This window comes from Ornithorhynchus anatinus, unplaced genomic scaffold (assembly GCF_004115215.2).
Source record: "Ornithorhynchus anatinus isolate Pmale09 unplaced genomic scaffold, mOrnAna1.pri.v4 scaffold_264_arrow_ctg1, whole genome shotgun sequence".
Taxonomy (NCBI): Eukaryota; Metazoa; Chordata; class Mammalia; order Monotremata; family Ornithorhynchidae; genus Ornithorhynchus; species Ornithorhynchus anatinus.
The window spans coordinates 281,596-296,976 of record NW_024396743.1 but is presented as its reverse complement, the minus strand read 5'-3'; the positions used below and the strand labels follow the sequence as shown (position 1 = coordinate 296,976).

Below are 15,381 nucleotides of genomic sequence, written 5' to 3'. Positions count from 1 at the left end.
TAAAACGCCAAACTCGGGGCCTCCCGGAGCCACATCGGCTTCTCCCAGGATGCCCCGCGCTATTTGCATATCGACCCTCTTTTCCAGGCCCAGTTCTTCCCCCGCCCAGCCCGGTTTTCCTGGGTTCCGATTCAGCGAAGGGATGAAGGGAAAAAAGATCGCGATGAGAATCCCTTGAAACAATGAAAACTACTGCGGGATCAAACACGAGACGATCGTAACCAAAAGGTGAGAAATTTTCTGGGCTTTATATAGGTCTAAGAGGAGAGGTGCATTTGTGCTCGCTTTGGCAGCACATATACTAAAATTGGAACGATACAGAGAAGATTAGCATGGCCCCTGCGCAAGGATGACACGCAAATTCGTGAAGCGTTCCATATTTTTTCTTTTCTTTGGGCGGCACCTGTAGAGCGGAGGAGCAGTGGGGTCAGGATATCGCTATATAAACTGCCCTTCGCCATACTGCGAAGCGCCAAGGCCTGAGAAATTCACCTTAGGGAAGGCGTGGGATTGGAAGAGCCAACACAGTCATTCATTCATTCAATAGTATTTATTGAGCGCTTATGTGCAGAGCACTGTACTAAGCGCTTGGAATGTACAAATCGGCAACCGATACAGTCCCTGCCCTTTGACGGGCTTACAGTCTAATCAGGGGAGACAGACAATAATAATAGCAATAAATAGAATCAAGGGGATGAACATCTCATTAAAACAATAGCAAATAAATGGTCTTCCAGTCCCGGCCTCTCTGGGCATACGGGCCGTGTTCAATAAATTCGTATTTATTGAGCTCTGACCGTGTGCAGAGCACTGTTCTAACCGCTTGGGGAGAACAATATAACAATAAACAGACGCAATCTCTGCCCACAACGAACCGTCTTGTGCTGTTACGTTTGGTGTCCTTGGTGTTTTCATTTTGGCCTCCTCGTTTCTCGTCCCTTTAGAGGTTTCTGCTCGAAAAGGGCGGCTCCACCCTGGAATGCTGGACGCCCAGTTGGTCTGTCCGCGGCAACTGCCCTCCCGTTTGCGGCGGAGGCAGCATTGCTAGAGGCTTCGTTCTACCGTACTCGGCCATGGAGTCCACTCTCCCCCAGTCCCACGGGCCCCTCTCTCTCGAGGGACAGGAGGAGCAGACGCCCTCCCTCGATTCATTTCCAATACCTCAATCGCGTTAACCCAACGCCCCTCTCTTAGCACTCAGGTTGTTTACACTGCGCATTCTACTGTTAATTTTGCGATTTCCCAGGGACAAATTCGTGCAACTTTCCAGCTACCGTTTCTTGTGGTAGTTATACTTTCCCAAGTATTTAGTACAGTTCAGTACACCAGATAAGAGCTCAAATATTCTCCGGCTTGGAAAGTGAACCCGGCAGCGGGGAAGGAGGCGGGGCGGAGCAGAATAATAATAATAATGGTATTTGTTAAGCGGTTACTATGTGCTCAGCAGGGTTCCAAGCGCTGGGGTAGATACAAGGTTATCAGGCTGTCCCACGTGGGACTCACATCTTAATCCCCATTTTAGAGATGAGGCAATTGAGGCGCAGAGAAGTTGTGACTTGCCCAAAGTCACACAGCTGACAGGTGGAATTCGAACCCAAGACTCCCAAGCCCGTGCTCTTTCCACTAAGCCACGCTGGCCGCCACCAACTGTGGATCAATAGGTAACTCGATTCCCTCCAACCCTCTGCCTTCGAAGCTGCGCCTTCAAAGATTCCAGACTCGGAGCGTCATCCGGGCTCTCGGAGCTGCGCCTCCCAGAATGCGCTGCGTTTATTTACATAACTTTGCTTATTTTTCCCCTCGTATAAATTGTCGTCCAGGAGATCCAGATTACTTCGGTTTTGGGCTAACTGTGAAGTCGAAGGTAATTTTAGGCTCTGATTCCACCAAACAATGTAGACTACCTCAGGACGAATCACAAACTACCATAACTGTAAAGAAAGAGCTCTATGAGAGCTATATATAGAAATGCGAGCAAACGCTGGGTTGTGCTCGCTTCGGCAGCACATATACTAAAATTGGAACGATACAGAGAAGATTAGCATGGCCCCTGCGCAAGGATGACACGCAAATTCGTGAAGCGTTCCATATTTTTCTCTTCTTGGATCTGACGGCAGCTGCAGCGAACGAAAAGCTTTGAGCTAAGTCGACAGGGCGGGCAATCATTTTTTTTTTACTTATCGAGCTCTATTACCACCGACTGCTTGCATTGCTCCTTGCTAAGCCTTCGGAATGCTCAACAAATGATGCTATTACTCTTACTACTATCGTTGCTGCAAGCAATCAATCATAATTGAGCTCTTGTTCGGTGTACTGCACTGTATATAATAGAACAGTAGAAATAGGAACCACGATCCCAGCTCAAAGAAAATTTACAATCTAGTAGGGGAGAAATTAAAAAAAAATCAGCAATAGGGAAGCAACAGGAGTTTAAAGATATGTTCATAAGTACTACGGGAACCGGTGAAAAGATCTGGAGTGCTTAGGTAGTACAAATTTACTGAAGTGGAATTTGGGGGGGGGGGGATATATAGTAGGGAGATGAGAGATGAGAGGTTAATCTGGGAAGGCTTTCTTGAGGCAAAGTGATTCCGGAGCACACAGCGCTCAATAAATACAATTGAGCGAATGAACAATTTTTCCAACTTTTTTAAAAATTGAAAAATGCAACACTACTGCCTCCCTGAGGTGCATAGTACACTTGCAGTTTTATAAACTGAGTGCTAGTAGATGCTGAGAAATTGGTCTGGTTTACCTTGAGTTTCACGGTTGGGTTTCAAAAGATCATAGTAATAGAGCAGAAAATAGAACTGATTGAGCTCTTCACTTTATGCATTGTTCTTGGGAGATTTGAAACAAAATAAAACCGACATATTCCCTGCTCATAAGAAGTTTATTATGTACTGGGAGTCAGGAACAAAAATATTTCAAGCACACTAATCATAGCAGTTGAACTTACAATTGGAAAAAGAATACATAAGGGCTGAGAGGCTGAGTTAGGCATGGCTAATGGGTTTCCATCATTCGGACTGTTTGTGGATTAATACAATACCCTAAAACTTTAAACACCAATCAGTCCCAAGTATCGTCCAGGCGGGGCCTGTTGGCTCCTAAAATGCTTGGAGAGATCTCGGGTTGTCTGCCCTGCAGTACGGCGGCTCGCCAAGGCTCAGGGCGCCCATGTTTCGTGAGGCTAGCGAAGCCGGCCAGGCCACCATCTTTAGGACGGGCAGGGATCTAACACCCTCCTCTGCCCCATTTTGTTAGCCCTGGTAGCCATCTTTGATGTGGGCCAGCGCCTCTCCTTCAGCCAACAGACTGAACTCCGGATCCGACGGCCTGAAGACTCCCCTTTCCCAGGAAAACGGTCATAGGAGCCACTCTCCCTGGCCCTTTAGGGGTTTGTGATTTCTCTTCGACCGTTGAGCGTCCCCCAACGGAAGCTTCCGCCCCAAACAAAGATGGACACCCCACCCACTCCCCGTTGCCCGCCACTGGGCCACTCTTTCCCTCGATCTCTATGATCACCAGCCTCCCCCGGGTTCCCGGAAACCAGGGCAATTTCCTCTCCTGTTGAAAGTCCAGGTGGATCCCCGCCGCCTGCCCCGTGCTGTCCGCCCGCCCTCCCTCCCGGTAGGTGTCTCTCCGCCTGCTCCTCTGCCGCTTCTTGGGCGGAACGGAGCCTCGTGCACCAAGCCCGGGGCAAGCGGGGCCCAGCTTCCTCTTTCCTGCTCCTCCGGGGGGTCATCTAAGGGGTGCCGGTCCCGGGGAGCTGTGGCACCTAAGTCCCGGGGGCCCGGAGCTTCGAAGACCCGGGGGGATGTTAGGGGAAGGGAAGGTGCCTTGGGGACAGAAGCTGCGGAGTCCCGGGACTCGGGGGATGTTTAGGGCTTTCCTGGGTAAGACAATAATAATGTTGGTGCTTGTTAAGCGCTTACTATGTGTCCAGCACTGTTCTGAGCGCTGGGGTAGAGACAGGGTCATCAGATTGTCCCACGTGAGGCTCACAGTCTTAATCCCCCTTTTACAGATGAGGGAACTGAGGCACCAAGAAGTGAAGTGACTTGCCCAGAGTCACACAGCTGACAGGTGGTGGAACCGGGATTAGAACCCATGACCTCTGACTCCTAAATCGTGCGGGCAGGAGCTGCGGGATCCCGGGACTCCGGGGCCGGGGAGGCTTTCTGGGTGAAAAGAAAAGTTCCGGAGGCAGGAGATTCATTCATTCACTCGTATTTACTGAGCGCTTACTATGTGCAGAGCACTATACTAAGCGCTTGGAATGTACAATTCGGCAACAGAGACAATCCCTGCCCAACAACGGGCTCAGTCTGAAAGGGGGAGACAGACAACAAAACAAAACAAGTAGTCAGGCGTGGAGGGGGATGCGGGTCTGGTCAGAACCGGGCCCTGGGGTCCTCCAGTCCTCCAGTTCACTGGCCTCAGTGTCGCTGCCCTGGGACAGGTCAGCGGGGCTGGCCGGACGATGCAGACCCAGGAAGCTGGTGACCAGCTGGACAACAGCCTCCACGTCGCGATGCAGGGTCCTGGGACTCCAGGGAGGAGTGGAGGTCTTCCCCGTTAAGAGAGGTTTCCAGGGCAGGGGCTGCAGCCGCGGTGAACGACCCCCCAACCCAGCGCAGCCGTGGCCGTAGAGCCAGACTTGAGGGAAGGGACCCTTCGCCCCTGCCATGCAGCCACTTCCCCACTCTCCCCCGCGGCCCCTGGCAGCCCTCCTGGGCTGGATTTGAGCAAAGGCCAGGGCATCCATCCCATGAGAGGCAGGGGGATGAATCTCCTGGTCGGGGAAGGGACGAGGCCACCGAGGCCAAGCTGGTTTGTCCAAAGTGGCCACTGCACCGGCCGCCCACTGGGGGAAGAGTGCGGCACTAAGGCCTGGGGGACGGAAACGGACTCAAACGGACCCTGCCCAAAAGTATCAAAGAGGGAAGGCAATTTGCATAAATTGCAGAGTGCAGAGTAGTAAACCCAAGAAACACAGCTAGAAGGATGTCCAAGCAAAGACCACGGTCAGGAGGGTGGGAACCAATCGTGAAAGTTTCCTAGAAGAGGTGGAATTGCAAGAACCTTGAAGGGGAAGAGCGGGCCCGATTTGAGAGAGGAGGGAGCTGGCGTGGGACGAGGGGGAAAACTCAGACTTTGTCGGCCGGACCCACCCCGGGGCTCGTTTTCTCCCTGGATGAGCCCCCGGAGAGCCGAGAAAGCACTTCAGGGTCACCTGCCACGACTCATGGTCGAGCCCCGGGACTGCTGTGGCCAGGGTGCCAGTGTGACCTCCCAACCACATGCCCCTGCTTCCTTCTCTCCCTGCCCCGCAGCTGGGGCCCAGGCTCTGGGACAATGTACATGCAGGTGAAGACCCGCACCAACTCTCTGCTTCACCTGAAGAGGGTCCCCAGCATCCGGTCCTGGTCCCTCCTCGTGGGTAAGGGCCGACTCCGTACTCCCTTTCTCTTCTCCCTGCTGCTTTCCCTGCTCTGATCCTCGGGCTGGAGAGTCGGGGAATCGGCCCTCCTCTGCCCCTAGGCCTTCTCTGCTCTCTCCCCACCCTGTCCTGGCCCCGAGGATTCTGTGCTGGAACTGGTGAGGGCATTCTGCCCAGGGGTTGGGATGGGGGGCTTCATCCAGGTGCAGCTAATCTGCTTGCGGTGGGGAGGAGGGAGGGTTGGGATCCTTTGGGAGTTTAACCCCTCATTTCTCCTTGCTTCCAGGATTCTCCTCCATTGGCTTGGCAGCCGCATACTACAGTGGAGGTAATACTGTGTCCCGTCCGTCCCCACCCCTTCCCCTGGCCCTCCAAGCCCCCAGAACAGTGCTGGACCAGGCTGGCACGCTGGGGGCGGGGCTCGCAGAGGAGGGCCCAGGGCGGGTGTCCTGGGGTTTTGTCCCCGGCAGACCAGCCATGGCCGTGTGTGCCGGTGGCCGCTGAGCCACGGTCTCTGCCTCTGTCCCCCAGACAGCCTGGGCTGGAAGCTCTTCTACGTTGCCGGCTGCGTGTTCGTGGCCCTGCAGAACCTGGAGGACTGGGAGGTGAGAGCGGCCGGCACGGGCTCGAGACGTCGGTCCGGCCCTAAGGCCTAGAGTCGGGGGCAGCCGGAGAGGGGAGGGGATGGGGGCGGGACGGAGCCCGGGACGGAGCCCGGGACGGGGGCCCGAGCACAGCCATGCCAGCTGCCTGAGGTGGGGCGGGCGTCTGGGAAGCCGCTCGGCTGGGGCTGACTCCGGGCCCTTTCCCAGGAGGCCGTCTTCAACAAGAACACAGGGAAAGTCATCCTGAAATCCTTCAACCTGTACAAGAAGATGCTGACCCTCTCTAGGGGCGACCACGACCACGGTAAGGGTTGGGATACTGCGGGGCTGGAGGGGTATTTGCCGGGCTTCCCCTGGTCTCCCCGGCCAGTCTGGACCGAGCCCTTTCCCAGGATGGTCTGATTGACTTGTTGATGAAGATGTGTGAGTAGCCGGGAGTGATCTTGCTCCTGAGACCCTCAAGGGGAAAAAACGACCCTGTCGGCTTTCCTGAGCCAGAGAGAGGGTGGTCACCGTTCTCCGAATCTTTGTGTCCATATCCGTCTCACGCCGGCAGTGGTGATGGGGCTGAGGGACGTCCAGGACGTGAACGTGGAGGAGGAGAAGGTCCGCTACTTTGGGAAAGGCTACATGGTGGTTCTACGCTTCTCCACGGGGTTCTCACACCCCCTGACCCAGAGCGCCATCATGGGCCACCGAAGGTGAGGGGCCAGCTGCGGGGACCCTGCCCCCACTCCGAGACCTCCCCCGATCCCTGGGGACCCTCTACCCACGGGGCTGCTGCTGGCATGAGCGAGGGGTACCAGACTGGGGACAGGGGAGTTCCTCAGCCGAGAGTCCAGTCCCCCGACCCTCCCGTCGTGGCGCCGGGCCAAGAGTCCAACCCTCTGACCCTCCTGTTATGCCATTTCCCCTAGTGACGTGGAGGCTGTTGCTCAGCTGGTCACCAGCTTCCTGGGTCTGCATCGGCCGGCCAGCCCCGCTGACCTATCCCAGGGCAGCGACACTGAGGCCAGTGACCTGGAGGACCCCAGGGCCCGGCTCTGACCGGACCCGCATCCCCCACCACGCCGCTTTCTGCCCCGTGGCCTCCTCGCCGCTGCTGTCGGGCCTCTGAGCCGAAGGAGGCCCCACGCTGTGGGGAGGGGAGCGTCCTCCCCCCTGCTTCCGCTGCTCTGGGACAGCGGCACCCCCGGACTGGCTTCTCCAGATCAGGTGGGGGAGGAGGAAGAGGGGGAGAGGGAGCCATTGCTGCCTCCTCCTGGAAGCCTGGGCCATCTCTTTCCCTGGGGCCAGGATGGTGGTCCGGGCACCCTACTGGACCCCCTGAAAGCTAGGTGATCCAGGTCCCCTGCTCCCCCACCTCCCACAGTCCAGTCACAGTCGGGCTAGCTGTACATCCAATCGCAACCCACCTGTGCAGACTAGGAGGGTGGAACGGGAGCTGGCCCACCCCCCTGCACCAGGGCCCTGCCTGCCTCTTCGGGGGGTGCCTGGTGTGGGGTGATATGAGGGGGTGAGGACACAGCCGGGTCTTGGGGCCGTGTCCACCTGGTCCAGTCCACGGGGCGTGGAGAGCGGAGTGGGCCCAGGTAGCAGGGAACCATCCTCATGGACACTGATCAAAGTGCTGCAGGCAAGGCCATGTTCTGGGCAGCCCCCTGGGGAGCTCTGCCCCACTCTCCCCTGACCCCTCAGGTAGGGGTCTTCCTGTGGACACTGGGCTCTGAGTCTCTTGGCTGCTCCAGGGAGGTCAGGGGCTGCCCCTCCCTCTAGATCGCCGAGAGGCAGATGTGCCCAGGTACTTGGCCGCTCCGCTTCTGTGTCCAGCCGCCTGCTGCCCTCTGCAACTCGAGTCGAAGCCCGGAGCGTGGGCGTACACATGACTGTCTCTACCCAAACCCGCGCCCCAATAAATGACATTCCAGACACTTGGTTACTGTCCCTGGGTGGGGGAAACTGTCAGCCTCCTGGCCCTGAGGACTCTCAGAGTAGGTAGGTGCCGGGGCGATCCCCACCCCTCTGACCAACCGCCCATTCCCCTGCACTGTTGATCTAGATCAATGGCTCCTCCCGCTGCACCCCAGATGGACCACCCCTTCCCCCTGCACCAGACTGCCCTCTCCCCGCACCCCAGGCTGACGGCCACCCCCTCCCCCCCCCCGGCAATGCAGACTGCCCCTTTTCACACGGCTCCAGTCACCAGGACAACTCCGACCTGCCCACTGAGGAGGGCCCTGCCAGTCGGCACCCTTCCCCTGGCCCAGCAGCCGTCCCGGGCCATGCTATGCGAGCAGCCTCTGGCCACAAAGCAGGCAGACGTGGAGGAGCGCAATGGATTTATTTGAGCAGGATTTATCTCCCAGGATGGTGTGGGGGGGCGATGGTTATATTCCTGACACCTCCCTCCCTCCCCTGCTCCCGCCCTAAGACCTAGTGCACTACTACAGCTAGGGAGAGGGCAGGGGGGGTGCACCCTGCCCGCCAGCTGCTCCCATCCTGTCCTGATGTTGGGGCTCGCAGGGCCGGGAGCAGCCTGCCCACCAGGTCCCGACAGCCTACCCTGGATCCCACCCACACCTATCTTCGTGTAGGCTGGGACAGGTGGTGAGTGGGAGTTGGAAGGGGGATGGGGGAGGGGGTGGCTGCAGGCCTGGGCTGGTGAGGGGGAGGAGGAGCATAAAAAGGATGTTGACTGGGGCCTGGGATGCCCGTGGTGACTGGGTCCCCGAGTCCTGCACCGAGAGAAAGTTGCCACCGGCTAAGTGGTTTTACTTCCCCAGATCCCCAAGGGACAGACCACAACACCTGGGTCGAGACCAACCTCCCGCCCTCCATCCCCCCACCAACTCTCTACTCAGTCTGGCATCACGGCTGGCCCGCTGAGGGGGTCCAAGGGTCTGCGTTCCCCAACGTGCTCGCAGAGTGGGCGCTGGAGCTGGGGTGGTCAGCCCCCGGCCGGCACTGGGCCTCGGGGGACCGGCCACAGTCTCCAGGATTTGGTCTGACCCGACAGCTCCGGGGCTCAGGTGTGGGTGGCCTCCATTGCCCTGTCCAAGTCCCGCAGCAGATCCTGGAGCTTTTGGATCAGGGGGTGGACATTTTCTTCCATCCACTCCTCCACCGCATCCGGGTACAGGATCCGCTCCAGGGCCACTTGCAGCTCTTGCCGGACCGCCTCCCATTGGGCCAGAAGGCTGGACGAGAGAAACGCAGTCCGATGGGAGCTGGCCCAGGGACCTGGGCTCAGGCTGAGGAGCTGGATCCCTCGGGGGACGAGGGAGGGATCACAGTCCTGATGTGCAAATGGAAGGAGGGGTGCCCCCCCCCCCCCAGCAGGAGTAGGTCAGGTCGGTTGAGTGGTGGGGGTGGAGTCACCGGCCTGGCACATGGGTGGAACAAGGGTGACGTGGGGGGGAGCCGCGAGTCCCTCCGGCAGGGTTCTTAGCATGGGATTTGACCCCCCACTCACACCAATGCCTCCTTTCCCCTGAGGGCATTACTGACCCCACCTCAGAGCCAGACTGAAAGTCCCTCCGGCAGGGTTCTTAGCATGGGGTTTGATCCCCACTCACACCAATGCCTCCTTTCCCCTGGGGGCGTTACTGATCCCACTCCAGAGCCAGACATGAACCACTGCTCCTAGGCTTTGGGTTCTCCGGAGGCTCTCACCCAGGCAGCTGGGAGCCTTACCTTAGCGCCTCTGGCTGGAAGTGCTGTATCATGACCGGGTGAATCAGCTTCCTCTTTCGATGGAAGGGGCTGAACCAGCCTGTCACGTACCTACGAACCATTCTTGAGTCAGGTTTGTTATGCGGTCTCTGGGTTCAGGAGGGCAGGGGCAGGCCAGGGCTAGGCCAGGTCCGGGGTCTGCAAGTGAACTAAAGCCCATATGGAGCAAGGTCTGTCCGTGACGATAACTAGGCCAACTGAACTGGATCTCAAGCCCCGAAAGAGTAAGACATCTCTTCACCCAACTTCTGGACCAGGGCCCCACAACTCCTGTCCTCTTCTACACCCGGTCAACCCCCCACCCCTCCATCCCCCCCCTCCATCCTCCCCTCCCAGTGCCCCTACCTCAGGGCAGGCCCCTGGGTTCCTGGGGAAAAGTCACCTGTTCCTCTCCAGCAGCTCTTCCACGGAGCACCGCAGGTGGAAGCTGATCTGGGTCACCAAGGCGAGGACATCGCTGCCAGGAAAGGTCCCGGAATCATCCCTGACAGGAAAGGGGCTCCTCAGTGTCGGGGTGGGTTGGGGGTGGGGAGGAAGCGGGGGTGGCAGCGGTGGTGGGTGGCTTACCTCATGAAAACATCAACCTCCAGATTTGACGTTCCCAAGAGTTTTCCTGCCACATCCTTGACCTTTTCAGAATAGCCTCCTGGAGGCCGGTGAGTTTTAAGGAAAAGGCTGGGAGGGGAGGTTCGGGAGGGCTCAGGGGAAGAGCTGTGGAAGACGGGGCCCAGGGGTGTGGAGAGAGGAATGCGGAGGAGAGGTTCCGGGGGAACGGAGGAGAGGGGCCGGGGTGCTCACCCGTACCGTGTTGGAGTGTCTGTAGGCACACGGCCAGGGACGGGATCCCCACGGGCAACAGCTCACACAGCACGGCGAAATGGTCGTACCTAGACGTGATGGGGTACTGGCCGCCCGCTGGCTTGTGGCCCCGCGGTGTTGGCAAGCTCCACCGGCCCCTCCCCCCATCTTCGGTCGGTCCGTTACCGTTGCCAGCCGGTCAGCGCGATGCCTTGAAGCATGCCCACGGGTCCACGGTCTGCGACCTTCAGCCACTGGACGTGGTTTCTAAGATGGTGGCCGATGGGCGTCAGCGACTGGTTGACTCCGGTGGCCCCTTTAAAGGCACTGGCCGCCCACAGCTTGGTGAATCCACAGCGCCGGTACTTATCCATGAGGGCCACTGGATGGAGAGAGAGGCCCGGCCTGAGCCTCTCCCTCAGAGGATGGGGGTCAGGAGCTGAATGGGGATGGCTCCAAATATGTGTCCCGGGGTGGGGGGTCCGTGCTGGACTTTCTAGAGTGTCGTTGCCCATGCAAAGCCCCAAATGGACCCCGGATAGGTTCACCCAGACAGGTTCCCCCCCCAAACAGCCATTCTGGCCCCTGCGGCCAGAGGAGCAATGAACCCCAATGAAGAACTAGACAATGTGCTCCCTTCAGCACTGACCTTTGCCCTCCACATCTAGGTCAGCCATGTAGTCCCAGATCATGGGCTCCACCAACTGGGCGATCCCTGACTCTATAAGGAGCAGAGGGTGAGTGAGGACCTAGAGAATTGTCAGGCATTAATTAAGGGAAGAGTCAGGGGTGTTGGATGGTCGAGGCTGGGTCACGAAGGAGAGTCAAGGGCCTTGGATGTTTCGGGACGGGTTACCAGGGAATGTCAGGAGCGTGGGATGGTCTCAGCTGGGCTGGCCCACCCTGATCCCCTAGGGGACCCTTTTCAGATTAACAACATGGCACCTACAGATCTGTCTCCAAAAGCGGCGCTGGGATGCTTAGAGGAGCCGTTTGCCTCCTGGCCACCTGTTCTCACCATCAGGGCCGGGCCATCCGTCACCCTAGACTCTCCTCGGGGACCCAGCACAGCCTATCTGACACCACTCTCTGCACCCATGACTCTCCCCTCTCTATTCCTGACTCTCCCAGTGATCCAATTCAGGCCCCTGCCTGAAGTCCCTGGCCCAGCCCCCCCAGGCATGCCAAGGGTGGGGTCAGCGAGGCACCACAGAAGCAAGAGACACGGTCAGCACCTACCTACCTACCTGCGAGGCTTTGCTCACCGATGCCCCGGAGCATGTCATCCCACACGATGGGCTTCACGGTCGGGTGTGCGGCCAGCACCCTCCGGGCTACTGCCGCCACCTGCATCAGGCACAGCTTTGCCACGTCGTTCTGCCCCTGCTGCAGCCACCGCTTTGAAGCCTCCCCTTCGCCGAGGTAGTACACCTGTGTGGCACGGGGTGGACTGGGGCAGGCTCCACAGGCAACGTGAACCTGACGCACTCTGAGCTCCACGAGCTCCACTGAGCCCTCACTGAGGTCCCCACAGCAAAGGGAGAGTTTAGAATCGGAGTTGGAACACCTCCTGCGCCAAGGGCTGACCCGCTAATTGACCCACCACCTGACCAAGGGGCTCTCACTGGCATTTCAATTCCCGCTCTACCCATCGGCGTATTCAGGACCCGGGGCTCCCCAGGGGGCCATGGGACCCAGGGTCTAGAGAAGCTCCATCCAGAGGGGAGGGACAGAGGCCCCAGGGGACCTCCATCTAGGGGCTGGGTCTCACGGTGGCCCTGGGTCCCTTGGAGGGCTTTGTGCCCCAGGGCCTGAGGAGACACCAGCAGATGACTCCACCCTGGTCCAAGTCCAAAGGAGAATCGTTTGGGAATGGAACCTGCAGCTGGGAGATGGATGTCTTGGCCTGAGATTGCCCATTTCAGGCCAAGGGGCAAATTTGGTGTTCTGAGTGGTCGCAGCAGCCTCCTGCTGGCAAGTGGGGCTGTTCCTAGAGAACCCGGAATCCCTGACACCCCTCACTCTGTCGTTGCTGTTGGAGAGGAAGGTCCGTTTGGGCAGGGACCGTGTCTGTGGTTTCTGAGGTGCTCTGCACCCAGTGAACTCCATCACTATTGGACAAGAAGAAAGGGGCTGTGGGGTCTTATGGCAGGACCAAGAGGGCTCGAGGGTGGTCACAGGAGGGTCCCCCTTTGTGGGTGGAGTGAGGCCCGCTACCCTGGGCCCACCCTCCCGTGCCCTTCCAGCCCCGAGGAGCCCGGCTGGGCCTGCACTGGACACTAACCTCGTCGGACCCAATGTGGAACCATCGGACGCCTCTGTGCAGCGCCATCACCTGATCAATCATGGTGCCGACCAGCACCAGCGATTCCTCCTGGTGGGGGTTCAGCGCATTGGGGAACGCATCCACCTCCCGCAGGTGAGAGAACTCCTTGTGTTTCAGGACAAACTGCAGGGAAAGAGAAGAGCCAGGCAGCGACCCCAAAAGCCAACCTCGGGCACGGGCGGCTCAGCTGTCCCGGCCGCAAAGACTTCTCGGGTCCGAGCCCTGGTCACCAGGCCCGAATACCGCCCTCTTCCTCAACTGAGGATTGGGCTGTGGGCCTCGCTGCCCCAGGGGCCGGGGGCCGAGAGATTCCTGGGCTCGGACCTGAACTGGGGCCTGAACTGGGGGCTGGACTGTGGCTAGGGTGCTGTCCCAGGGGTGGACTAAAAGGCTTCTGTGTGTAGGGCACTGGACTGGAGCAGTGCCCAGCGCCTGGCAGATGTAATCCCTCTAGGCTGGAGGGGAAGAAGGGCTGGGATCCCTTGGGCCCGTACCCTCTTCCTGCGTTAATGTCCCCGTCAAGCCTGGCTGCTCGTTCCCGGCCGGGGCCCACCGGTCCCCGCCAGCCTCCGGGGGCCTGAGGGCCACACCTACCTCCATGTGTCCGAAGGTCTGCACCAGGGGAATGACCTCGAGCTCGTGCCGTTGGGCCAGGAGTAGGATCTCCTGGATCTCGGAGGGGCTATCGGTGGGAGGAGATACAGAGGGGGGCGGCTGTCCTGCTGCCACGAACAGCGGGCAAGCAGAGGGCATCATCAGAGCGCCCAGGCCAACCCACTCACTGTCCTTCATTCTCTCTCTCCTGCTGCCGACTCTTGCTCATGCCCTCCCTTTTGCTTGGAACCCCCTCTGCCCTCACATCCGAAAGACTTGTCCCCTCTTCTATGCCCTACTGAAATCACATCCCCTCATGGAAGCCTTCCCTGATTCATCTCTCATCTCCTCACTCTGTTTCCCCACCGTTGCCACTTCAGGGTCACTTAGGCACTTAAGCTACAGTAGCCCCATACTCTAACTGGGTGTCCCTACCCCCTTCTAGACTATAAACTCACTGTGGGCGGGAACTGTGCACCCTAACGATTTCATTTTTTATTTTGTGGATTTCTCCTTGACTTTCATATTTAGCATTTTACAGTTTCACTGCTCCTGATACGTCTGTTCCCGGGCCCCTCTCCCACACTTCGGAATCATAGATTGTGAGCCCCTTGAGGGACAAGTCCCGGGTCTGATTCCCACCTGTGTACTCTCTGCCAGTGCGTAGCACAGTGCTCTGCATATATTAGGCACTCAGTGAATATATTGTCCTCTCTCAGGTAGTCAACAGAATACCGGTAGGTCCTCAGTATACGATCGATCCACCGGTTTTCCATCCTGTCACCCCACTCTCCCCCACCCACCGAGCCAGTCCAGGATCGAAGGACCAGCAAAGCCCATGGCGTGCTCCTTCGGGACCAGACCGCATGCCTGTAGCATACCTGTAGGCATAGGTGGCCTGCAGCAGGCGCAGGGGGCCGTCATAGGGGAACATGTCCTCATACTCCACCAGCAGGCCGCTGGCCCCGAGGGCACGGAAGAGAGGGAAGATCTGGGAGGAAGAGGAGGAGGAAGCCGGGGTTGTAATAATAATCGCGTTGCTATTTGTTAAGCGCTTACTAGGCGCCGGGCACTGTTCTAAGCGCTGGGGGAGATCCAGGGTCATCGGGTTGTCCCACGTGAGGCTCACAGTTAATCCCCATTTTACAGACGAGGGAACTGAGGCACCGAGAAGCGAAGTGACTTGCCCCCCGTCCCCCAGCCGACAAGGGGCAGATCCGGGCTTCGAACCCCGGACCCCGGGCTCTTTCCACCGAGCCACGCTGCTTCTCTAAGTAATAGCCAAGGGACTGGAAGTGCGGCCGGTGGCCCTCCCGCCCCAGCACCCGCTCCTCGGCAGGCGATCTCGGGCAAGTGTGAGTTTTCCCTACATGATGAACTGTAAAGCGACTTCACTTCTCCGCGCCTCAGTTGCCTCATCTGTCAAATGGGGATGGAGACGGTGAGCCCCACACGGGGCCGGGCCTGCGTCCAGCTCGATTTGCCGGGAGGGACCCCGGCGCTCAATCCAGTCCCCGGCGCCTAGTGAGCGCTTAACGGCTATTATCGCGGCTCCGCAGCCGGCGGGGCTCGGGGCCGGTGGCCGGGCCGGGGGCGCAGGCGAAGGGGCGAGGTTGTCGCGCCGCCCTGGGGGTCCCGCCGCTCCCGCCGCCCCCCTACCTCGGCCAGGTAGGAGACCCTGGGCGGGGCCCCTTTGAGGTCGAGATGCACCAGCCGGCGGGGAAAGGCGGAGGGAGCGGCCATGCCGGGCTCTCCCCGGGCGGCCCCGCTCCGGCAGCGATTGCTCCGGCCTGGGCCGGGGCCGGGACCCGGACCCGGGGCCCGGCAGGCCGCCAGCCCCCGAGCGGATGGCCGAGCTCCTCGCTCCGAGCCCCGAGCTC

At 59.1% G+C, this 15,381-nt stretch overlaps 2 protein-coding genes and 2 non-coding genes across 10 annotated transcripts; 3 read left to right on the top strand and 1 right to left on the bottom strand.

Moving 5' to 3' along the window:
* The first annotated feature begins 130 nt into the window (after nucleotides 1-130).
* Nucleotides 131-8,128, top strand: LOC100082531 (cytochrome b-245 chaperone 1). Of its 2 annotated transcripts, none has more exons than XM_029056968.2 (7): nucleotides 131-228; nucleotides 5,340-5,446; nucleotides 5,733-5,774; nucleotides 5,978-6,051; nucleotides 6,259-6,355; nucleotides 6,608-6,752; nucleotides 6,969-8,128. In XM_029056968.2, exons 2-7 carry the CDS (start codon nucleotides 5,362-5,364, stop codon nucleotides 7,096-7,098), a joined length of 573 nt encoding a protein of 190 aa, XP_028912801.1. In that variant the 5' UTR covers nucleotides 131-228; nucleotides 5,340-5,361; the 3' UTR covers nucleotides 7,099-8,128. The 2 variants fall into 2 exon arrangements, with proteins under 2 accessions (XP_028912801.1, XP_028912800.1); XM_029056967.1 differs by lacking the exon at nucleotides 131-228 and adding an exon at nucleotides 3,531-3,633.
* Nucleotides 278-384, top strand: LOC114808858. The gene has a single exon (XR_003756622.1). It is a non-coding gene; the product is annotated as a U6 spliceosomal RNA (small nuclear RNA).
* LOC114808856 lies at nucleotides 1,989-2,095 on the top strand. Its single transcript, XR_003756620.1, has one exon. It is a non-coding gene; the product is annotated as a U6 spliceosomal RNA (small nuclear RNA).
* A 245-nt stretch (nucleotides 8,129-8,373) lies between the features above and the next one.
* Nucleotides 8,374-15,295, bottom strand: HEXD (hexosaminidase D). 6 transcript variants are annotated; one of them, XM_029056963.2, is made up of 12 exons: nucleotides 15,161-15,294; nucleotides 14,383-14,492; nucleotides 13,502-13,589; nucleotides 12,866-13,030; nucleotides 11,847-12,012; nucleotides 11,231-11,302; nucleotides 10,768-10,963; nucleotides 10,582-10,670; nucleotides 10,351-10,429; nucleotides 10,166-10,267; nucleotides 9,745-9,834; nucleotides 8,374-9,248 (listed from the first exon to the last, which is right to left on the bottom strand). In XM_029056963.2, the coding sequence occupies exons 1-12, from the start codon at nucleotides 15,242-15,244 to the stop codon at nucleotides 9,077-9,079; spliced, it is 1,413 nt and encodes a 470-aa protein (XP_028912796.1). In that variant the 5' UTR covers nucleotides 15,245-15,294; the 3' UTR covers nucleotides 8,374-9,076. The 6 variants fall into 6 exon arrangements, with proteins under 6 accessions (XP_028912796.1, XP_028912794.1, XP_028912795.1 ...); XM_029056961.2 differs by having other exon boundaries at nucleotides 11,829-12,012; nucleotides 15,161-15,293; XM_029056962.2 differs by having other exon boundaries at nucleotides 10,588-10,670; nucleotides 11,829-12,012; nucleotides 15,161-15,293.
* Between the last annotated feature and the right edge of the window lie 86 nt (nucleotides 15,296-15,381).

Bases quoted from the DNA above. Each gene is read 5' to 3' on its own strand.
- LOC100082531 (XM_029056968.2), top strand. From the start codon at position 5,362: ATGTACATGCAGGTGAAGACCCGCACCAACTCTCTGCTTCACCTGAAG. The intron at 5,447-5,732 runs GTAAGGGCCGAC...CCTTGCTTCCAG, and splicing joins GTCCTGGTCCCTCCTCGTGG to GATTCTCCTCCATTGGCTTG. The intron at 6,052-6,258 runs GTGAGAGCGGCC...GCCCTTTCCCAG, and splicing joins AGAACCTGGAGGACTGGGAG to GAGGCCGTCTTCAACAAGAA.
- HEXD (XM_029056961.2), bottom strand. From the start codon at position 15,244: ATGGCCGCTCCCTCCGCCTTTCCCCGCCGGCTGGTGCATCTCGACCTC. The intron at 14,493-15,160 runs GTAGGGGGGCGG...TCTTCCTCCCAG, and splicing joins GGGTCTCCTACCTGGCCGAG to ATCTTCCCTCTCTTCCGTGC. The intron at 11,303-11,828 runs GTAGGTAGGTAG...TGCTCCTTATAG, and splicing joins CGGTGAGCAAAGCCTCGCAG to AGTCAGGGATCGCCCAGTTG.